Source organism: Ammodytes marinus (assembly GCF_949987685.1).
Source record: "Ammodytes marinus genome assembly, chromosome: 24".
NCBI classification, from domain to species: Eukaryota; Metazoa; Chordata; class Actinopteri; order Uranoscopiformes; family Ammodytidae; genus Ammodytes; species Ammodytes marinus.
The window spans coordinates 9,343,322-9,368,213 of NC_137228.1; the positions used below are offsets into that span (position 1 = coordinate 9,343,322).

Sequence of the window (24,892 nt, forward strand, 5' to 3'; positions counted from 1 at the left end):
TGGTTCTCCCGTGGACTGTTGCCCTCCATTAGCCATGCGTTGACCCAATGTTTTTGGGGGTTGAGAGAGCTGACGCTGGGGGCAGAGATGTTGACAAATGGGCCGGAGGAGTATCAAATGACTCTTAGGGGACTAGGAGAGTGGGGGGGGCAAAACAGAACAGAAAGTGACCCAGTGTTGCTTGAAGGTTTTATTGAGGTTGTGTTTTCTCTATCTCTCTCTCTCTCTCCACAGGGTTAAAGGTGAAGTCAGTGATTCTGGAGAACGCTTGTTGTCAAAAACCAAATCAGCTAACTGGCCATACTACGTATGTATGTGCTGAAAAAAAAATGGTGTTAATACACGGCCTAGGCTCTTTAAATAGGTACGTAAACAAAGGGGGCCCACCGCAGCTAGCATCAAGCCAGTTTTTACAGAACCTATATTAATACTGGATTTTTTTTCAGCGCACAAGCGGTACGGACAGGTTAGCGGATCTTAAGGGAATATTCACCAACTTTGACGAAGACGGGATTTTGGCAACAAGCGTCCTCCAGAATCGCAGACTCTGATCACTTGCTTGCTCATCGATAAAATATTTTATTCAAAGTTTTTCTCACAAAAACGCAAACACTGTTACTCACATTTAGCTCACATGCATGAACAACTCCGCAAAGACTGGTTTGAGTGGACCACAGATAGTATATAAAAGGAGTGGACCCCCGGTGCCCCCAGAGGCTCAGATTAGCCAATCACGATGACGCATTGACAGCCGCTGCACCCCTTGAGGTAGAGGCGGGCTTTAAAAGATGAGTGACAGACTGTAAGAAGGCCGTGGGTTGGTGGCATCTAGTCAACCTTGGGGGGGGGGGGGGGGGGGGTCAGCAGCAGGGGGTGACAGTTGATGGAGGTGACAGACAGACAGATAGGCAGACAGTGACACCAAGACCTGTCATACAACCTTGTGTCAAGGGCATAGCGGTCCTTTTGTTGACATTTTCTAGCCTACATCTCATGATCTAAGGACAATAAAAGGCTTATTTTTTATGTTTATCACCATCATCTAATGCTCTACGAGGCACCAATGTTAAAGGTCGCCTATGATGAAAATGCACTGTTTCACATGTGATAGGCCACACCCCCAGATAATCCTGAATCTAACTGGCAGTAAAATTCAAACCGCTGCTAAGATTCACAGCCAATCAGAGCAGACTTGGCTTTAAAGAGAAAGGCTCTAAAACTGTGCGTTTCAGACAGAGGCTGAAAAGAGGAGATTCAGCAATTCAGGCACTTTGAGAAATATTACAATCTAGACGAATTAAAACATTTTCTAGTAGAAACCCAAATTACAATGTTTGAACCTTAAACAAGTTCAATATGTCACCTTTAAGTTCAGTTCCCTTCAAAAAGAGTGCCATGTGTCCTGACCTTTTAGGAATGCACCTTCGCCCTGTTCCAAATAAAGATGTATTATACAGCCAGCCTGGCCTCAGCCCCGTCCATTACATTACACCAGCCGGTAACACAAGCCATAGGCAGGGCACATGGGGCTGGACGCTGCCTGCCTGGAGAGAGAGAGAGAGGCCTTTCTCTGCAGATTATTTTGGGCTCGCTTACTGTGTCATTACACGGCCTCCCGCTCTGTATTTAGGCCCTGTTGATTGCAGGGCGGCTCAGATTGGGCAGGGCAGAGGTGGGCTTGAGTCGTGGGGCTTTTTTGACATTGGCTGGGTACGTTTTCATGTGTTTAATGTGGTGAAAGGCGGCCCTCGCATGCGCCCGTTCACTGCATGTGCAACCACCACCACCACCACCCCCCACAGTCGGACACTCCTCCCAGTCTTACTCCTTCTTTCTGGGGGTTTACTGTTCCTCAGCTCGCCCCTCTCTCTGTTCCTTTTGAAAACAGCCCTAGGAGAAGTTCCTCTCCATGCTTTACCATTACAATGTGGCTTATCTAGGCCTTATCTGTGGAAGACTTTATATCTGTGGTATCTTCTGAAAAGGGGTGTGTGTGTGTGTGTGTGTGTGTGTGTGTGTGTGTGTGTGTGTGTGTGTGTGTGTGTGTGTGTGTGTGTGTGTGTGTGTGTGTGTGTGTGTGTGTGTGTGTGTGTGTGTGTGTGTGTGTGTGTGTGTGTGTGTGTGTGTGTGTGTGTGTGTGTGTGTGTGTGTGTGTGTGTGTGTGTGTGTGTGTTAGAGAGAGAAGAGGGGTCAAAAGAGAGCGTGGGCGCGTGCACGTGCTCTCTCTCCCTCTCCTCCATAATCGGCGACCGACGGGAGGAGGCGGAGCTGAGGCGCAGCCACTGTAACGCGATAGCTGCTCGGCACAAGAAGCGCGATCACTCACACACACACACACACACTCTCTCTCTCCCTCTCCTTCTCTCTCTCTCTACACACACCTCCCAGACGCGTACACAGGGCACACGCCGGAGCGCAGGCAGTACGGGAGTCGCTACCAAAGGGAGACAGTCAGACACACACACAAGGGGAAGAGTAGCGGTGCCGCTGGAGGTGGCACGATTACGAACGGTCTTTTTTGGAAGCAAGGACGCACCACGTTTTATTCTGTTGTATTCTGTGACTTAAAGCTTCTGACACTCCGACTGAGGCTTGCGGGGCTTCGAGAGTTTTTTTTACTGGGGCTTTAGCCTGCTATACTGCCGATACCCTACAAGGAGAGCCTACCCTCCCTCGTGTGCGCAAAATACGCGGAGACGCAGAGAAGGAGATAACGGGAGACTGGGTTCTTCTCGGTTGGGGAACTTGACGCACCCCGGAGCCGCTGTTCAGACACACTTCAGAGCGCAGTTCTATCGCCCGAAGCCTCAAAGGCTGAGGAGCACACACCGTATCGATCAAGGAGTTTTGTTCATTGTTTTTGTTTTTTGGAGGAGGTGTAGTGGCATGGACAGACGACTTCAAAAAGCCCAAATGTCTCTGAATTTCTTCAATGACATGTAGTTGGCACAGTTTCCTCCCACCAATGGTTGAATAAACGCCGTGGGATTATTACAGAAGTGACTGTTGGTCCTAAAGGGGTGTGGATTTTTTTCATTTCTTTTTGGAGGAGCAGTAGAATTTATATCCAAACGAGGTGGAAACATTTAAAAAGAACTTCAAAGCTCGCCACGAGTTTTCTGCGTCAATCCAAGATGGATTTCGCCTCGTCCTTGATTGGATTTTTAACGGCAATGTGTCATCTTGCGTTGAGAGTCAGAGGGCAAGAAGGTGAGTTTTACTTACTTACTTGGTCTTCTTTGGACGCGCGCGCATGGTCTGTCTCAACCCGAAGTCAAGATTTGAAAGGAAACAACATATTACAGAAGCATGAATACAGGATAGACATCCTATTCATTCATCTATTGGGCCTATGCATAACTAATTATTTCACACTTTAAAAATCGTTTTTTCAAGAGCTCCTTGTCATGTGTTTCGTATTATTTACACATTCGCGCCTGACTGGATGAAACCAATTATGTGATAACTAGATCAATTTGTCTCGTGTTCTGTCGGAAATATTCCCCTAAATATGCTATATGGAAGATTGAAATAAATGCAAATGTACTATAGAAGCTTAATGGTGACTTGTTTTCAATTAAGTCAGTGACTCATTCAGCCCCCCGTGCCAAGTCAGCTGTCACACGTTCACAACTAGCGAACTTAGCCGCTTTGATGAAATATTTAGAAGATGGGAAACAGTTATCTGTCCCGGCTCGACTGTGAACATTGCGATGAGTACGCCGTCAGGCTCACTAGATTGTGAATGAGGCGGATCACATGGAGGCTATTGAAAATGCTAACACATTGTTTACCCCGAGTTGTCCGTTGTTTTCCCTATTTGATTCAATTATTCATCGAGGGAAATAAACGAAACCGCGTTGCTGATATTTAAAAACAATGCCTCTCCACATGGGATTAGAACAGGAGTTGGCTGCATGGGCGATAACCTATTATTATTGATTTTGTCCCCAAGAAACCGTGCGTAAAAGAGATACTGTCACAGCGAGATTTGACTAAAAGGACTGGAATCATCATTAAGGATTGTCTACCTCCAGCCAGCGTCCCCTGTATTATGCCTCGTGCTCCTTGTGTGTGTGTGTGTGTGTGTGTGTGTGTGTGTGTGTGTGTGTGTGTGTGTGTGTGTGTGTGTGTGTGTGTGTGTGTGTGTGTGTGTGTGTGTGTGTGTGTGTGTGTGTGTGTGTGTGTGTGTGTGTGTGTGTGTGTGTGTGTGTGTGTGTGTGTGTGTGTGTGTGTGTTTGAGGGGTGAAGGCTTGTGGTGGCTGGGCACCGCCAGCTCCAGGCAGGCGGCTCACTGTCAGCTCCTTGCAATTTTTCAGCATTCAAATAACAATAAGATGGGAGATAATATAGTGTGGAGTGCAGTGCAGAATAGCAGCCCCTGTAGCGTGTTTGAAGATCCGGAGCCTTGCTTTACGGCACTTAAGCAGGACGAATTCTTACCGTATAAAGCATGGAAACGGCACTGTGGGAATAGTGTCCTTTACATATGATTACACAGAGAGCTAAGCTGACGCGTGAAACAGCGCCAAAATGTCTTTGGAAAGCCTAATTAAATACGGATTTAGGCTATACCGTCGGGGGAGCATAGCGGTCCATCTGGTGACATGATCAAATTATTCTAGAGTCGAGTCAGTAGTGAGTTATTTTGCTTCATTCTGTCTGTCACCAGAAAGGTGCAAGGTGCAGACATGTTGGTGGGTAAAGTGTGTTCATGTACAGCGGGGTGAGTGACGCTACTGGTGTGGTGATGACACATGGCCTCTCGCCCGCTCATCCTTGTAAGGCACACTTACCCAGGCTACTACTAGTATTCATGTTGCTCCTACTGTGGATTGACTCTGGGTGTCACAGTATGTATGTTTTGTGGATGTGCGTTTTTTACTCGCTTGTGGCCAGGTGGAGTTCATGCGTAAAAACGGAAATATTTGCCATAGTATATCTAACGTGTTCTTTATGTTGGGTGTCTATTATACTTAAATCATTCTTATTCAAATATCTTACTTTGTGGCATATTTATATTTTTTCTTGTTTTCATACATTGAGTATTACTAATTTCAATATAGTTTGTATGCCATTTGTATTCTAGTCAATCCCTTTTTTATAGAGTCTACTCTAGCCTATTGCTGCGGTTCTTTTTCACCCCAGCGTAGGCGGCTGACGAGTTGTTCATGATCCTATGATGACTCTCTCTCCAAGCCCTTTACAGCAGCAACCACCCGCTGCTGCTGATGCTGCTGCTGCTCCGCCCCAAATGGGTAGCCAAGCTCTGTTCACTTCATATGGGTCTCTCTCTCTCTCTCTCTCTCTCTCTCTCTCTCTCTCTCTCTCTCTCTCTCTCTCTCTCTCTCTCTCTCTCTCTCTCTTGTTTAGGCTATACTTGTTTGAAATAGGACAGTCATCCCCAGCCATCATTGCAAATTGTGTGTGTGTGTGTGTGTGTGTGCGCGCACGCGCGTGTGCGTGAGTGTTTTACTGGCCTGCCTTGTGTACCCGTTGATCAGAGACAGATGTGGGCCTCTTGGCAGCCGTCAGGCAAGCAAGAAGCTATCCCCCCGTCCACAGCTCTCTCTCTCTCTCTCTCTCTCTCTCTCTCTCTCTCTCTCTCTCTCTCTCTCTCTCTCCACCGTGCCAAGACACTGCACCGAACGTCCCTGCCTCAAGAGCCACATTACACACACGCTTTGCCAGAGAGGAAGAGAGACACTGAAAGACAACAGAAGGGACGGAATGAGGGATGTTCAGAGAGAGCGACAGTAGACTCTTGGGATATACATAGATTTTAGGTTACTGCGAAATACAGTGTGGAGAATGGAAGGCAGATGTTATACCAAAGGCTCAAGAATAGTGAAAAATGGCAAGCCATAACAGGGATTTGTTATGCGAATGGGGGGGGGGGGGGGAGGGTGCATCAAACAGAGTGTGTGACGAGAGGGCAACTTCAAAGCGCGCGAGGGGTCACGGAGTTAAAATGGCACTGGACTTAGTGGGAACAGATCGCTTTAAAGGGTTTATGAAGTGACACCAGCGTCTGGGGGGAAGAGCAAGCTAAGGCAGGGGTAAAGCTGTGGAGGCCACAAACAAAAGAAGCATAGAAGAAGTGTATCTACTATTTTAAAAAGAAAAACTGACTTTTCTGGTACAAAATGTGATGCTCCAGAGAAAGTTTAAAGCTGTGCAACGTAATTATGTATTCACTGCACACTGCCATGTCTAAATAATTAGCCGAATTTCCCCAATGTAGGGGGGCAGAGAGAAGAGACCCAAAAATAGTATTTAAGAGAAGAAGTCTAGTCTAGTCACAGTCGAATTGAAATGGAATGGTTTTGTGGACAAAATGCCAGTAAAAAATAATATATATTTTTTTTAAATTTAAAATAGTAGTAGTCTTCCAAAAGAGGTTCCTTTTGCTTTTGATGCTGTTTTTTTAACAACTTGATACATTTCCAGAAGCACACAGATTTTCTCTTAAAAAATATAACACTTTTTGGAAACAGAATTCTTCACGCCCCGAGGCATCTCAGCCAGAAACATCTGCAAGTGTAAAAATCCGACACGGCTCTGCAAAGCAAATGATCCATGAAAGACGTCTGCTGCTTTGGACAGTTCCAGTGGTGAACCCTGCTGTTGGCCCTCAGTCGGTGGCTATGCACCACGTGGGATAGTAGAATAGTAGAGTGTCCCTTTTCATTATTCTCAAGACTTAGCCACTATAGCTAGCTAGCCGAGACACTTCCCCACTTGCACGTGTACTGTAATCACAATAGTTTGACTCTGTGACATGTTCATCAATTTACTCCCTTTACCACATTAATATTCAGGCCATTAAGCAGCTCATTTGCATGTTTATTGAGTGGGCTGTGTGTGCATCCTTCGCCCAACCTATGGCATCCCCACTTCCTCCAGAGTAAGATTTCTACTCATTTAATCATTTGTTTCTTTCCAAATCTTAGCTATACTGGATGAATGGACTTGGTTGGTCTTTTTCTATTATTTTTTTTTCTTCTCTCAAGTCTTTTATTCCCTTCTCCCCCCTTGCCTTTCGATTATTTGCATTTCTCTGCGTTTTAATCTGGCCCCACCGGCCTCAAAGGTATCAGCTACCGAAGGAGAGAAAATAACAGAACAAGGTCACCTATTAGCATTCATAGCCAAAGACAAAAACAAGAGCAGCCGCGCTCAATACCAGTCAGGTATGAGAGTCACGCCAAAAGCCTTTGCAACGGCCCACCACGCTCGGGGTGGAATTAAAAAACAAGACCCCCCATAAATAAAACAGAGCCGGGGTCTTTCACTTTCTGCCACATTAGCCCTCCCTGCACAGGGGGGGGGGGGCTCTTAACGGGCGCTCGGGGACGTCTTTACACTGGAGCTGGAGGGGGGGGGGGGGTTAAGCATTGTCAAAGAGGAAAAGCATTTTTAAATGAACTGTATACTTCACGAGCGGCGGTAGTTAAAGAGGGGTCAAGAGTGTGGATTTTAAAGAGGAGGTGCAATTTTTTTTGTAAGGACTGCAAGTCTTCCGGAAAGGTTACAATGAAAGGTAACATTCTGTAAGAGGGAGGGGAGTGGGTGGGGGGTTAAGAATGGCAATACATCACAGAGGCTTTTGCTGCAAAGTCCCAATTCTTCACAGCGGAACCCTTAGTGAAAAAGGGCTTCCGAGACAAAAGGGCGTGCACCAAAGGGGAGAAGGAGATATGATACTGTAGTCAGGTAGAGTTAAGGATTAGACCCCCCCACCCCTAGGCATCAGCTACCATCTGTTTACCCGATTGATCCATTGAACCATTGATCAGCAGCAGGCCCCGGCTCTGTGCATTTAGCTGATTAGCATGGGGGGGGGGGGGGGGGGCACTTATCCTGTTAGGGATGCACGGACTGAAAAGACAGAAAGAAAAGGACACCAACGGAGAGGAAAAGAGGATTTGGGGGGGATATTATCTGCCTTTGGTGTAGCTTCTGTTACTTCTTTTAACACTGCTTTAACACAAAGAGCAATTGTCCTGGTTTTGAAGCATTTCCTAGCTGATTGGGTTTTGTTCTTCTTCTTTTTTTTAAATTCAAGTAGATAACTGATTCCACGCTATTTTGAACTCTAAGCCAGGAGTGAGAGGATTTCATTCTTTTAACCATTTTGAAGCCATTGTGTGGGTGTGAATTCCATCTTAGACAATGCAGGCTCTAATTTCCTCACCAGTTGCTCCAATGCCTCATAATGTAAATTATACATTGTGTTGCTTTGAGTACTGGGTGACACTTGTGTACTCTTTTAGCTCATACATAATACATACTAGAAAGATCACAAAGATCTATTTCGGGAATAGCATTCAGATATGTTCAGTGTTTTTTTTCTAGCTGTTTTCTTCCCCCGTGCACTCGGGAAACCAAACCTACCGAGGAACGTGTGTAGAGTTTGGAAAGGCCTTTTCAATCCCAGGTGTCTTTTTCTTCCTCATCCTCCTCTTCCTCGTCTCCATAGGTCTAGTCTAGTGTGGAAGTGGCTGAGATTAAAAGCAGTTTGCAGATACAACCCCACATGCTCTTTGACTGAATGGATGAGTGCTGCCCACTCTCCTCTCTCATTCGCTCACTCTGGGGCGATAGCACTTTTTAATTAAGGTGGGGGGAGAGAGAGAGAGAGAGAGAGAGACTAGGAATGATAGAGGGATTTATCAGCGTCTCTCCTCAGCTTATCCCAGAGCGTGACGCCATACTTCCTCGATAAGGCGGCTAATAGAAATGAGAGAGCGGCGCCGTGCACACACACACACACACACACACACACACACACACACAGAGCACCAAACGTGAGCTAAGACATGCAGACATATGCACATTTTCCCCAGATATAATGAAGATAAAGGCTCACAGCGGGCACAAAGACGTCTCCGGGTTTTTACTTGATGAGAAGTGACGAGAAACTGTGCGCACACGCAGACACACACACACACACATACACACACCCACACACACTTAACATGCGTTTCATAGACACAATCTGCAAAAGAAGAAAAAACTATGTAGATACATACACGCATTTATAGAATTTCTGCTGCATTTCAGTTCCATCCGCACAATACTCCGAATAATATTGTAAAAATACACTTCCGCAAATACACTCACACTCTTACATACTGTGTACACTCGCATACATACATAAATAGTGGTGACATTGTTCCCATGTAATAGGATTTTGGTCCCTGCATGGTACGAACAAATCAAAGTTCAAAGTTCTGCTCCATATCAGCGGTGACAGGCAGCCTGGCAGTGTGGCGCAGGAGATGTTTTTTATACCCTTGAACACTGTCCTATCTCATTTCTGGAAATATTTGAATCCTGTCTGTTGTAATGTGATTGGTGGACTCAAATAAAGAATTAAAATGTGTGTGTGTGTGTGTGTGTGTGTGTGTGTGTGTGTGTGTGTGTGTGTGTGTGTGTGTGTGTGTGTGTGTGTGTGTGTGTGTGTGTGTGTGTGTGTGTGTGTGTGTGTGTAGACAGATTGGCTCCTCTAGTAGAAGAGACAGTGTAATTCATGAAGCTCGCCGGCAGCCCCTGAGTGCTTCCCCTGTGTGTTACTACCCACCCAACACCACAAGTTGTGTATTCACCGGTGCACAAACTCACACACACACATATTCATATTTTGCCATTCAAGCAATTAGCTAAAAAATACACACCTCCATCATCACAATCGAAATATCTTCTCACAATGGCAATCGCACACAGACACACGGACCTACTGCCAGTGCGTGTGCGTGCGTGTGTGTGTGTGTGTGTGTGTGTGTGTGTGTGTGTGTGTGTGTGTGTGTGTGTGTGTGTGTGTGTGTGTGTGTGTGTGTGTGTGTGTGTGTGTGTGTGTGTGTGTGTGTGTGTGTGTGTGTGTGTGTGTGTGTGTGTGTGTGTGTGTGTGTGTGTGTGTGTGTGTGTGTGTGTGTGTGTGTGTGTGTGACCCAGTGGGGTCAGTGTCTACAGGGATCCGCCGGATAGCAGGCATGTCTTAATGAGGCTCGTCAGGCTCTCGGTGCAGCACACACACACACACACACACACACAACCTCTCTCTTTCTCCCTACGCTCACTCACTGCATCTTCCTCTCTCTGCATGTCACTCCCTTCCTCGCTCGTCCCACCTATGTCCTCGCGGCCGCCTGTCATACACCAACCCCACCCAACCGCATTCACCCAATCAATTTCTCCACCTCTCTCTCAATCTATCTCTCATCCTTGCAGTCTCTCTACCTCCTTTTCTGCCTGTAATCCTGTTCTCCCCCTTCCCTTACCAATCCCCTCACACAAACACACAGACACACACACACACACACACACACACACACACACACACACACACACACACACACACACACACACACACACACACACACACACACACACACACACACACACACACATACACATCCTCCCTCTTCATCCATCCTTGGAGGCCACTGAATGGGCGGCTCAGGGGGAAAGAAAGTGTCGAGGCAGCAGGATTCTCCCCCCAAACGGCTTAATCTGCCCAGGCTCCGCTCGCTGATAGCCTCCCGCACACACACCGTCCCCTCCATAGGCTCCTCAACAATGACTTGTCTGTCTGCCACGGCCACAGCAGATAAAGACATGTCTCTGTGCGTGTGTGTGCGTGCCTGTGCGTGCGTGTGTGTGTGTGTGTGCGTGTGTGTGCGCGTGTGGGTGTGGGTGTGGCTTGATGTCTAATTTTTTTATTTTTTGACATTCCCTGCTATCTTGTTTAAAAATCTTCAGTTAGCAATTTTTCCACCTCTGTCCGCCTTTGTGATTGACAGACCCTCTGTATGTATTTGTGTGTGTGTGTGTGTGTGTGTGTGTGTGTGTGTGTGTGTGTGTGTGTGTGTGTGTGTGTGTGTGTGTGTGTGTGTGTGTGTGTGTGTGTGTGTGTGTGTGTGTGTGTGTGTGTGTGTGTGTGTGTGTGTGTGTGTGTGTGTGTGTGTGTGTGTGCGTGGGTGGGTGGCCGCTTGTACATGGAGCAGTGTGTGTGTGTGTGTGTGCGTGTGCACACAAACGTGTGGGAGTTCATTTAAGCATGCAACTGTCTTCATGTGTGCGCACATGTATCCCGACTTGTGCATGACACACTGGTGTGTGTGTGTATGTGTGTGTGTGGGCGGCTGGAGTCACACACTCGCAGCAAAAATCACCGGCAGCTGTGTGTGCTGCTCTTGCTGGTGAGAGCGTGGGCATGGCTCCTCTCCAGTAACACAAAGTAAAGGAAACCATCTCAGCTCTATCAAATGTCAGAGAATCTTAAGTGTGCCTTTTAAACACAATAGGCGGTGGAAATGTCATCACTTGAAGGGTCTATTACACTTCAAGGCTTTTGCTGCTGTTTCCCCCCCCCTTTCTTTTCTTTTCCCAATCCTTTATTGTTTTTTTCATAGATTTTTTTGAAAGAGAATAGCAACCCATTTGTGTCAAGAAAAGCTTCAGCTCAGAGGCACGAGTGGTTAAGTCCAACATTTGGGTTGTTGCATTGTCAAAGCTCTAGTACATACAACTTCAGGCTTCAGTTTGTGTCCTAATATAGCACTTTTATTTCCCTCTGTGTGCTGCTTTCGCCTGGCTACATTATTAAGAAAAACATTCGTCCACTCTTTGAGTTCAATATCACCAAGTTCATTACATTTAGAGGTTCCCCTGGTGCATTAGCAACCACGCGCACACACACACAAAGACACACACACACACACACACATGTACACACATATATATATATATACAGAGATAGGAAGCTAATCCCCCCCCACTGTTGTCATGGAAAACACTTTTCGCCTTTGCTTCCATAAAGAATAATAACGCCTACAAATCTATTGCAATGCAAGAGTAATAAAAGAGCCATTGTGCCACCAGGCAATATGTGTGATGTCCCCATGTGTGTTTGTGTGTGTGAATGTGTGTGTGCACACAGAATACCCATATACATGTTCCTTTTGTATGTGCGCGTATGTGAGTTTATGTGTTTAGCGTGTTTACGGGAGATAACGGCAAGCGTGGGAGCTGCCTGAGCCGGCGGGGTGCTAGCAGAGAATGGGGCCTTTTGTTGGGTGGCTAACTTCTCATTACGGAGTTGGGGTGGCCCCCCAGTACCACCCCAGACAGGCCGTCAGCCTGTCACTTCCTGTCTAAGCCTGCCGAGCCACGCCATTGGCAGGCTATTGTCCCTGGGAGAGAGTCACAGATAGGAATCGGGGGGGATGTGTCCTAATGTTTGCAGATTGGTTTGCCCGAGCAACAATTACACTTGGAGAGAGCTCCCAACGGGCGGGGGGGGGGGGGGAGGGGGGCTGTAGAGATAAGAGCCTGGGTGTGGAAGGGGGTGAAAAAGGCTGTGTGTGTGTGTGTGTGTGTGTGTGTGTGTGTGTGTGTGTGTGTGTGTGTGTGTGTGTGTGTGTGTGTGTGTGTGTGTGTGTTCCTGTATTGCTATCCTTCTTGGGACCTTGGCCAGTAAAATCACCTTCCATATTAGGACCTTTTGCCTAGTTAGGACCAAAATGGTGGTCCTGGTGAGGACAACCACTACAACAGATAGAGAATGTCATTTTAACATGCCTAGTGGTGAAATCTCAAAAAAATGGTATGGACCTAAGAAGAAGGTATTTTTACAAATGTGTGTGTGTGTGGGTTTTGGAAGTGCTCCCCCTTTGGCACCTTTGTGTAATTGGTCCTAAGAAAGTAGGTATTTTTACAGACGTGTGTGTGTGTGGGATTTGGAAGTGCTCCCCCTCTGGCACCTTCGTGTAATTGCTCCTAAGAAGAAGGTATTTTTTACCAATGTGTGTATGTGTGGATTGTATTTGACTTCAGACATGTATCCATATTTACAAATTCCATGTAAGACCACAAAACTATAGAATTAATTATGATTATTATATATAATATTCCTATATATAGATGACGTTCTACACCAGGATAACTATCTGCTGTGTATTTTAGCTGTTAAATCAAATCCACACAATTTCCTTTTTATCTTTATTTTATTATATAGCACATTTAACAACAAAAAAGACGGGGACTGAAAATTCTATTTGTCTCCGGTCAGATTATCTGGTTGAATTAATTCCCTCTGCAGACATGAATTGTGTTAATATGTTAGTGGTTTTTCATATATTTCCTTCTACTGAAACCATAAACAAACCATGAGTGTTTCTGCCCCGGCTCAGTCGCTCACACTGAGGTGACAATGTGAAACGCTGCTTTGCTCGGACGAAGGCTTTGAGTGTTTCTTAAGGTGATTAAACATCAGAAGAGGAGTGATGTGTTGTCCTTTCCCTTTTCAAGTTAAAAGTAAATGCAGTTGTATTTTTAACTAATACTATAAGTTAATGGACATGTACTTATATGGCACCTTTTTAGTCTTCTGACTACTCAAGGCGCTTACACATCAACACAGACAGTCATACTTATGGCAGAGTAGAGGCTACCTGCCCATCATCTGATCTAATCATTCAAACTGTAACTATATTCACATCCATGTGCAGCACGGGGAGCCATTTGGGGTTCAGTGTCTTGCTCATGCACACTTAGACATGCGGACCAGAGTAGCCGGGGATCGAAACACTGATCTTTTGAATGGATGACGACCTGCTCTACCTCTGAGCCTATAGTGCTACTGTTACTGCAACTATACTATTGCGATCTTTACCTTTATCTACCCAGGGTAGGTTCACTGAGTACTCTTTTTCAGACTCATACATTCACACCTTAGAGCTGCCACTACCGTTTTCTATTGTTGGCCACTGAGCAGCTCCACTGGAACGGTTGGGGGTTAAGTGCCTTGCTCAAGGGCACTTCAACAGTGAGTTTGAGGGAGGGGAGAGAGTTACTTATTTTCTTTAACCCAGTAGAAAAGGTGTATATGACCTTTTCATTTTGGACTGTTAACATTAAAATAATGATGGACATGGTCTCGGCACCAGTCACCACATACTGCCAGGTGACAAAGGGCCTGACGGAGCGTGTGTGCCAGCCGGTTCCTCCGCTCGACCCAGCCCCCTGTGCTGTCTTTGGAGCGAGGTTGACGCTGCGTCGCCCCAAAGGACGCGTTCACCGCGAGGATGGCCGATAGAACGCACCAGTGTGCAGCTCAGCAGAAGGCTGTCATGAGTAGTGTTGTCCTGCTGGCCAGCAGCATCACTGCCATCGCAGAGCCTGACTGTCTAACTCTGGATGAATGCGCCGACGAACTGGCTAAGGCGACAGGAGCAATCCTCTGCCTCTGCCTCTGCACCACCAGCGTGTCAGCACTTGATCCAGCGTAACCTGTGCCTTACAAATGTCACGCAAAGCCGTCGACCAGTGGTGGAAGAAGTACTCTACTCTTATTCAAGTAAAACTAGTAATACCTCACTGTAGAAATACTCTGTTACAAGTGAAAGTCCTGCATTCAAAATGTTACTTAAGTAAAAGTACAAAGTATCATCATGAAAAGGACCTTAGTAAAAAAAGTAAAAGTACTCTTTATGCAGAATGGCCTATTTCAGAATATTATATTATCATATTGTAATTAGTGAAAGATTAATGTAAATATCACTTTAATGTTGCAGTTAACAAAGATGGTGAAAACTTTAATTACTTTAGATAGGCTACTGCTGTGTAGCTTAATCTATAACAATATATGGTATTTTGTTTTATGATAATATTTTGTATTTATATTCTGAATCTGTGAAGTAACAAGTAACTGAAGGAAGGCCTACCACATAAATGTAGTGGAGAAAAAAGTACAATATTTCCTCTGAAATGTGGTGGAGTAAAATTATAAAGTAGATTAAAATGTAAAACTCATGTAAAGTTAAAGTACCTCAAAATTGTACTAAAGTACAGTACTTAAGTAAATGTAGCCTACTTTGTCACTTTCCACCACTGCCATAGACTGTACAGTATATGCCTAAAACAGTGTGTGTGTGTGAAACACACTCGGTCCTAATAAGAACTATCATCTCATATCTCCGTGTGTGTGAAACACACTTCGGTCCTAATAAGAACTATCATCTCATATCTCCGTGTGTGTGAAACACACTTCGGTCCTAACTAGACCCACTTAAATTTACCTTCCCGCTCCCCATGATGCCAAGCATAACATAATGTTTGTGAAACACACTCGGTCCTAATAAGAACTATCAGCTCATATCTCCGCCCCCTCCACACCCCATGCTCCACACAGACTGAAACGTGCTGTGTCATAAGGGAATGCTTCTCACTGCAGTGTGACAGACAAAGAGGACCTGTGGAACTGCAAAGAAAATGGTAAGTTTTGAGTTATTCTACTATGTTCTCAATATAATATTGCACTGTTCAGTTGACTTACACAACGTTTTCACATGTAATGCGTCTGCAACTTAAAAAGAGCTAAATTGCAATGCAGTGGAATTTTACCAAGATGGCTAATTAGCCATAGCACATGTCCCAATGTAGCTAATGTCTACACATAAGCTAGCCAACATTAGCCATAGCACATGTTCCAATGTAGCTAATGTCTACACATAAGCTAGCCAACATTAGCCATAGCACATGTTCCAATGTCAAGTAAATGAGGTCTGAAGTGATGTTAGCCTACTACCAAACTATGATTTACACTCAAGGGACGTTATATATATATTTATTTTTTTACCCAATGTTGTTGTAACAGAATGTGAGTATTATAGTGTGCCAAGGCAAGTTTTAGAGGATTTTCTGGAACAAGGCTGATTTCTCCAATTATTTTGTAAATGTAGATAAATAGAGCATGGTTGATAGAGAGCCAGGGAGACTGAAACACATTATTGGTAGAATGTCAGAGGCCGTGTGGTGGGAGGGGGGGGCAGCCGTCTGTCTCTCACACGTGCAGATAGACAAAATGGCGGAGAGAACCAAGCGAGCCATAGTGTGGCTTTATTTAATCAGAACTGATGCATCATATTCACACCAGAGAATATTTGAATTAAATTATTATTGTTTTTGAGGATAATCTAATATTGAGGATAGTCTAAAAAGTTTTAAAAAATTGATCTTTGACCAGAAAAATGGTATTTAGTAAGTCAAATATTATAACCAGCATTGCAACAGTGTAATGTGATATGTCAGGCCACCATTGTAAATGAAACTCATTTGTTGTTGATGACTTGAATTTTGACTGACTCATTTGTGCTTCCAGGAGGATGACTTGTTTACACCTGACTGCTCTAAATGCCCAGGTGAGATGTAATGACAATATGAATTTGTGTAATGGGGTTTGTAGGAATTAGTTTGTAGTAGTGTAGACTATTATACTGAAACATAATCCTTAAAGCTAAACTATTTAGCTTTAGACACATGAGCCAGATGTTACATTTAATACTGTACAGCACAGGGCTCCAGACTGCGACCAAATGCTCACATTTTGAAACCATTTTTTGAGACAGTGCGATTAATTGGATTTCGATTACAATTTTGGCTTCCCTCGATTATTAAAACAAGATAATCGTAATAAAACGATCATTGTGCCACCGGCAGTGTCTTCTGTGGTAAAAGCAGCGCACCCTTCAGTCTCCTCCTGTGTGCTACGCTCTGTCCCACCCCCCCCCCCCCTGAACAATGTATCTTTCATCCACGCTGGTGCGTATTGCCGTTGGGTGTTTGGAAAAATGTGTAGAAGATAAAACAAATTATAACCAGGGATATCCTGTCTGTTAGGGTTTTTGAGGGGAAGGGCTTTCGCCATCTAATGGCATTTCTTGAGCCTGGATACACAGTGCCATGTCGGCAAACTGAATGTGCGACTATAGACAAAATATACAGTGGCTGCCTCCCTCTGTGAGATTCTGTGTACAGCCGGAAAAAATACAATCACCACCTAAGCATGGACATCGTTTAAATAAATCCTCCCATTTTAATGTTCATAATGCTTTGATGCAAACAACATTACATTACGGTGGCAGCTGTGGTGAAGTTTTTTTCAGCAACTCAACCTGCATAGCAAAAAAAGCAATGAGTCGATCTTTTTGTAGATTCATACCTCCTTTATAAGTCATCATAGAAATCAATAAGTGGTTCACAATCGTATCCCTAGTAAATACTCATTTTACTCTTAGGCTAAGTTGTCATCTTGAACCAAATTAACAATTTCATCTCCTGTCATTTTTGCAGCTGACTTTGACTCTCAACAGAAGGAAGAGGTAGGACATTTCCCCTTCTTTGTTTGTGTTCTTAAAATCAACTGTTAACTGCTAGTGAGGAGAATGGGTGGATTAACAAAGAGATAAGCGATTTCTTAAAGTGTTTAAGATGTGTTTTATTCAGTGTGGATGACATTATAACTGTCAGTGACGTCAGTCAGCCAGAGCGTCTGTTTAGTAAAGTTTCCTTTTCTTTATCTCTCTGTTGTGTGAGCGTGCAAGTTGCCGCACTAAAATATCATTCCACGGTTGCAACGTGCTTTCCCTGAGTTTGTTTGCATCGCCCTTGTGAGTAAGTGCATGGAGTTTCCCGATCTCTATGATAAGTTATAATTTAAGCACGTTATTAAACAGCCACGATTCGCCGGTCGCAACAGCTGTTTAACGTGTCATCACGAGCGGAGTATTGCTATTGTTCTTTTCCTGGGATCTGTATGCTGCTGTGCATGTTAAAGAAGGAAGAAAAACATGGGATAAATCCTTATTCCTCCTCTCATCGTTTCATGCTTCATAGTCTGACGTTTTTGGCCTTAAGTGATGTTCTGGCCGACACTTCTGAAGTGAATCCAGTGATTGCAGATCAGCGCGCTAACGGTACATCCACCAGTTCCCTCTACTGGTGGAGATATAAGCACTACTTCAAATTCATTGAGGTCAAAGGATGTTTACTTTTGTTGAGAACTAAATACTAGAAGTGCAGGATAAACCTCTTGCTGTCTGTTGATGTGCAATACATATTGAAGGTTATGTACATTAAGTACCTGTCTGTTCTACACAGTAGGCCTAACGCAAATAGTTACTTTCCCTGGTAACTAGTTACCTCTATTTTAAAGTAATTCAGTTACTAACTCAGTTACTTTTTGAAACAAGTAGTGAGTAACTATAACTAATTACTTTTTTAAAGTAATGTTCCCAACACTGGACACAACATGAAATGGAGTACATCTGTGATATTGATACTGAGACTGCTGCAAGCCAACACAACAAATCAGACAAATGTGCCATTTTCATTTTGAGTTCTCTTAAAAAGAGATTTTCTGCTGTTTATTTTTCAGGAAAACTACTGGTATTCCAGGGACTGTGGTACTGTTTTCCTTGACCCCACTCCAAGAACCAACAGTGGAGTTGTAAGTAGTTTTTATAACTTCACATTCTAACATAAAAAGTGCCATTGTATCTGTCAAGTGACTGCTAATGTTTCACTTTAGTCAAGAACAAAAATCTAATTTTCTGTCAAACATTTAGCTTTTTCTAGTCTAAATCTTTGTTTTATATGAACATTTTTGACCTTTTTAAATGTTTGTGATTTCACAAAACCAAGGCTGTTTGAATTTAGGCCTCCTCTGAATGCTTCACCTTATTTAATATTTGTATTATTGTGCAAATGACTACAGAGAGATGTACGCTTTCATTTCCAGCTAGCCTCTCTCATATACATATAAAGATATTATTTATGTCTATGGCCTCTCTCTATCACTAACTTACATGAAAATTTAGATTGTACTGATTGTGAGCATAATATTTAACAACTTGATTTGGCAGTAAATATAGTATTTCATTAGTTACAGTTATAGTGAGACTCAGACAACCCTTTGGGGCTATACATTCGAGAGGCATCTATTTGCGGACCCATGGGGAAACTGGAGCTCCACTTTGGAACGGAAATACATCACGGTTCTTCTTCTTCTTCTTCATTGGTGTTTTATGGCGGTCAGCATCCTAAGTAGTTGCATTACCGCCACCTTAGTATAACAAACTTTATTGTTATAACCTATCCCTGTCCCCTTACCCTAACCACCCTGCCTGTGATGCCTGAACCTAATCGCCAAAACAATATAGATAACACAAACCGGGTAATCGGTCTTGTTATTGTTGGATGTTGTTACTTCCTTATTCAAGAAACGGTGACGTATTTCCCGTTCAACAGTGGAGCTGCGCTTCCCCATGGGTCTGCAAATAGATACTCTTGATACATTATGCAGACAAGGCTTTAGGAGTTTGCATATTTAACATGGTCAATACGTAAAAAGTAATTAACGTTATATTGCTTGTAATATTTTCCAAATGCTTCAGTTTAAATTGACTGATTTCCATTTTCCACTTTAGCAGACGGACATAGAGGAAATAGAGGTTCCGCCCTTATCAAGGACAGACAGCATATTTGTAAGTAAAGTTTAGGTTTAACATGTTGTACATACTTATTGTTAGGTTTAGTGGCAGGCAAATGTGTAATTTTTTGCATTAGGGTTCTCATTTTGTCCAGAGCAGCGCTCCCTCAACAGTAACCATACCAGATACAGACGTTACAGTAAAGTTCATTACTTCCAAAAAACCTCACGGAGATCAGTGAGGGCAAAACAGCTTCACCTATCAGTTTTAACAGAATATTCTCAGGTCTGTCTTTGCTAGAAACACTGAATCTGTCAGCACGTTAGCGTGTTGTTAATGGGGTTAGGGGCCTCTTAAAAATGGGGTCACTAATTTAACAATTATGCAGCCATAATTGCACCATCATTGGCCCCAATGTCCACCATAACATATTGTTCCTAAAGCTTTCCATTGGCCCTGAATAATCAGCCAAACAAATGAATTGGTTATCATGCACCATTACTATTAGGGATGATAAACGACTCATTATTTGCGTGTCGATGTGTCGGAGGCATGAATCGTCAAATCGATCGATTTACTGTGCCATTCAAAAAAAATAAAAGGCAGTGTGCCTTTTTTTTGCGGCAGCAGCACGTAGTTGTGGTGCTGATAAACTGCGCTTTCCTTTTAAAAATTCTGCTAGATTGCGGAAGCCGTTCCTGTAGACAACGTTAACGGGCAGGATAGCCCCGGTTATCATGTTATTCAACAAACCACAGAGTTTTTCTGCACGGCGGCTCACTCACTCATACTTGCGAGGTCTCCCGGTGATCGTCACCGTCACAGCGCTACTCGCTGCTTTGCTCGGGCGGAGGCTTTGAGTGAAGATGATTTAACATCACGGTCGTAGACGAATATTATAACTTTATGCTGCATATTCTGCTCTGCACTGTTGACCCACACCGGACAGGTTATGCGCGCACATTGCAGAAATGAAGCGCCTGCAGCGCGCTCGTGACCACACGTGAACTCGCATCACGGACGTCTCCCTTGTCCCTAAAACATTTAATAAAGTAAAACACCCGATTTACCGATTTCTATTTTTAGAGCCGTCTTGAGCACGTGTCGAAAATCGAGCCGAGAATCGACACATTGTTCACATCCCTAATTACTATACTGTCAAACCTTGATGTATTTAGAGAAGATGGGTGTATTGTGAAAATATAGTTACATTCCTTTTCCTACTGCTCAACATTTCTGTAACTCTCATGTTAAATAATCATCTTTGTTTCTATTGTAGCTGACCAAAGAAATGCTTCGGTTCAAAGAGTGTTCATTTTCAAGCATAGACGGTAGTGAAGAAGAGAATGTCCCAGCTACATCACGCTCTAGCGAGGAAGAGGATTCAGGTGAAATCTTCTGCACTAAAAGAGGCAGTGTTTTACAAATACAAATATAGTAGATGGGGAATATGCCTTGGGAGGAAAAATAAGATTTTTAATTAATATCTGACAATTTTCAATATTTATATAATGTATTATGGATTAAGTGTTCTTGCAATCTTTTTTTCACAGGTGCGAAAAAGGCTAAACGAAAGTGGTCAATGGAGGAAGTGAATGCAGTTGAAGACTATCTGTTGGTTTTCATCCGAATGCGGAAGATGCCTGGAAAAGAAGATTGTGAGAGGTGCATTGCTGCTTCCCCTAACGCCCTAGCTGAGAGGGACTGGAGAGCGGTAAAGTTCTATGTGCACCACAGAATCCTTTCAGATCGGCGAGAGGGGGAGAGGGAGAGAGAGCGGGGGTGGAACGGCATCCACACACATCCTGCGTCTACCTCTGGAGCGCGTCTTCTTCCGTTTATGCTGCGTCTCTCGCGCTTTTTTCGGACACACAAGGAACGTCTTGGCAGCTGCTGCTGCTGCAGTGCTGCTCCTAAAAGCCCTGTCTTTCTACATAGAGTTTTCATAGATAATTCCCGACAGTAATCCGTGCGCCCCATTGCCTTTTTTTTTTTTATTATTATTTTTTGCCACATTTTCGCTTGATGGAAGTTTTATTTTGAAAGGGACACACCAGGAAATGGAGAAACTACAGTGAAAGCTGCCGGTATGAAGTCAATATGACTCTCAGCAGAGTATTTCTTTATCAGTTAAAGCAGAGAGACCCGAGAGAGACGCGCTGCTCTCAGAAAGAAACAGGCTCCTCCTCCTGAGGTAAAGGGGAGCGTCGCTGCAGACGTGCCTCTGACGCGCCTCAGCAGTGCGTCTGAGGTTGGATGTGTGCCCGCTCTAGGTTGATTACACGGTCAGTGACAAAAAGTCAGACGCAGACGCGCAGTAGAGGTAGGATGTGTGTGGAGGCCGGAAGAAAGGGGGGAGTTAGCTCATACAGCAGTAAAGTTTTATAATTGTTTTAAAATGACATTAAGGGAAATTTACACATTTGTATCGCATAGATACAGTTTTTAATTTTTTTTAAATTGTGTATTTTATTTAACAATGTATCCAGTGTTCCATTTTCCAATGGTATCTACATGCAGTGGCCAAACTTGTCTCTTACACAATCAATGTCTGGCTTGGACAAATACAAACTTTAACATATAGGAGAGGGAGGGAAAGAGAGAGAAAGAGGGAGGGAGAGAGAGAGAGAGGGGGGAGGGAAGGAGAGGGAGGCAGAGACAGGAGGGAGTGGGAGAGGGAGGGAAAGAGAGAGACAGAGGGAGGGAGAGAGAGAGAGAGGGGGGAGGGAAGGAGAGGGAGGCAGAGACAGGAGGGAGAGAGAGAGAGGGGGGAGAGAGAGGGAGACAGGAGAGAGAAAGAGAGAGGGAGAGAGAGAGGGGGGGAGAGGGGGAGACAGGAGGGAGAGAGATAGAGAGGGAGAGAGAGAGAGGGGGGAGAGAGGGAGACAAGAGGGAGAAAGAGAGAGAGAGGGAGAGAGAGGGATGGAGGGAGGGAGCTCATACAGCAATACATGTAGGCACATTTACAGGTGTAATAGATGCAGTTTATTTTTTATTCCTTTGTTTTGTTTACAGATTGTGTATTTTATTTAATTTTTTACCACACAGTTTGTTTAAAGGCTTTTAGACCTAAAAGGCCATTGAAGACCACAGAGATGGTATTGTCTGACATTAAAAGGATAATGTTTCTCCTGAAGTATGTTTGACTTAATTTTGTCTTTTTAAGATTGGTGGCACTATATAGTGTGTTTGCCATTTTGTAGTGGTGTTCGAATTCTCGTGGTTAATTTCATTCACTATATAGCGCACTTTAAAGTAACGACAATGCACAGCTATTGTGTGTGTACAACGCTGGAGATGATGTGGTTCTGAGTATGGTTGGCTGGAAAGGTGCAAGGATATAAGCAGGTGTGCTGATGCCCACAGCAGAGGCACAGAGGCCAGAGCACAGGAGACGCATGGAAGGGAGAAATATAAGGTAAAATACTGGGCCGCAGCCATGACGGACACCATTTACTCAGAAATAGACTAAATCATAGTTGTTTCAACTCATTAAAAGGGAATCAGTATGGTTAACCTTTTTTTCAACCCATTGATGCCTGATGCTGCGCGACAGACATCAATGGGTTAATGACGGACCTAACAAGTATAGTAAAAATATGTGGAAATTATAAAAAAATAGAATAATACTAATCTTAAATCTGAAGTCATATAAAAAAACTAGATTTTTTTTCAAGTTCAGGGGTGCAATTTAGAAGTTTCTACTATGTCTAGAAAGGGTGGTCCTAAGATGGTAGGCATTTTTGGGGTGGTCCTAAGAAGGTAACAAATACAAGACTGTGTGTGTGTGTGTGTGTGTGTGTGTGTGTGTGTGTGTGTGTGTGTGTGTGTGTGTGTGTGTGTGTGTGTGTGTGTGTGTGTGTGTGTGTGTGTGTGTGTGCGTGTGCGTGTGTGCGTGTGCCTCTGCTAAGGCCTGTGTGGGTGTGTGCCTATAGCTAAATACAAGCAATGATGATATTCTTTTTATTGTTTTAATAGCTTACCCATGTGGTCCCACTTGCAATTGAAGGAACCCACAATAGAGAAGTTTCTCCAATTTGCCCTGCTTAACGACGGGCCTAAATTGCTTTTCTTTGTTTTACCGTTCATCGGTCGCCCATCACTTCTTCATATACTGTACAGTAAATGAAGAAGCGTCCTCCCAGTCAACAATTGTAGGGAGTGTATATCCATTGTGGGTATAGCCTATGTGTGCCATTATTGGGGATTTATATAGTTTGACGCCGAGCTTGCAATGAAAATGACGGACAAAGAAATGCATCAAAACTATATTTAAAAGTGCTGAATATTTCTCCACTGTTCCTCACCCTTCTCTCTGTCTCTCTTGTCCATATGACAGGGCCAGCGTGCGGGGGCATTTTCGATGCTAGCGAGGCGGGTTACATCACCTCCCCGGGTTACCCTCTGGAGTACCCCCCCCATCAGAACTGCCACTGGATCATCACGGCGCCGGAGCCCTCCCAGCGCATTGTACTCAACTTCAACCCGCACTTTGAGATCGAGAGGCTGGACTGCAAGTAAGTTCCAAAATCCCATACTTTTTCTCTTTTCTACATACACCAGCTGATCATAAATAGAATCAAGTTAGCATTTAGTAGGCATACAATTGGGACATACTTTGACTTATTTATTTCATCATATCATCGCGCTTTGATCTTGCCTCTTGCCTATAGATCCGTCGCATCACTGGTTGTTTTCATACGGAGGCTCAGTCGCACCAAAATAGCATGCTGATTTCCACACTAAAAATCCCGACTGGTTATAGTAGGGCAATCAGTTATTTTTCATTCTGCATCTGACCACAAGAATTGGGACATCCTAAATCTTTTTCTACCATACTAAATACCATACTAAACGCAGGGAGAGTCATGTCAGAATTTTACAAAAAGGTGCATTTGTCTCTAAAATAAGTAATTTCCTACAACAAGCGTAGAGATTTTAACATACTGCTATAATTGACCGCTAGCGGTTTTGGGCCTGATCCCAAGCTCTTGAAACATTTTCCACATTTTCAAACCACACTCAGGTCCAATCGCAAAAGGTTAAGTGGGAAGTTCTAATTGTCGATTTTTCAAGCAAAACGCAGACCATTAAGTGGACTGTGGTTTCCTTTTTTTTGCGAGTTTTGGTTCTTTACTGAGAGACCAAGACAAGCTCTTTATTTTCACATTCACACCAGTGAACACATTAAGTCCTGGAGGCTGCACACTTCCACTATGTTAAATTTGCATGAATACTGACAAAGCAAAGCAGTTCACCATAAGGAAATGCATGGAAAGAATGATTCCAGTGGCTCAATAATTACTAGTCTATACATGTATATTCCAGATGATGTTTGCCGAGATAGTGTTCTATTATATGATTTGCCACAATCACAAAAGTTAAGATGGATTTTGAGCGGGAAAAAAAAGTCTGTGCTTTCACACACTATCTGTTTTTTATCAGGACTATCCAGCTGTAATCCCCCTTCCATCTGATAATGAAAATGCTAAGAAGCAACATTTGAAAAATCTGTGTTTGGATAGATAGTTTGATAGCAAGGAGAGGGTGGGGAGGGGGGAAGAAAGACCAAATAGGGTGAAAACAAATTGTGAAAATCTTGAGTTTAAAGTTGATAA

General features: G+C 43.8%; 1 protein-coding gene across 1 annotated transcript in view; it reads left to right on the forward strand.

Annotated features, from left to right (window-relative positions):
- Positions 1–2,405: 2,405 nt before the first annotated feature.
- The window catches only part of nrp2a (neuropilin 2a), an 82,896-nt gene continuing 60,409 nt past the window's right edge, over positions 2,406–24,892 (forward strand). The window contains exons 1-2 of the mRNA XM_080052856.1: positions 2,406–3,210; positions 23,614–23,791. Of these exons, the coding sequence (XP_079908982.1) occupies positions 3,135–3,210; positions 23,614–23,791 (254 nt within the window). The 5' untranslated portion in view covers positions 2,406–3,134. The remainder of the gene's footprint in view (positions 3,211–23,613; positions 23,792–24,892) is intronic.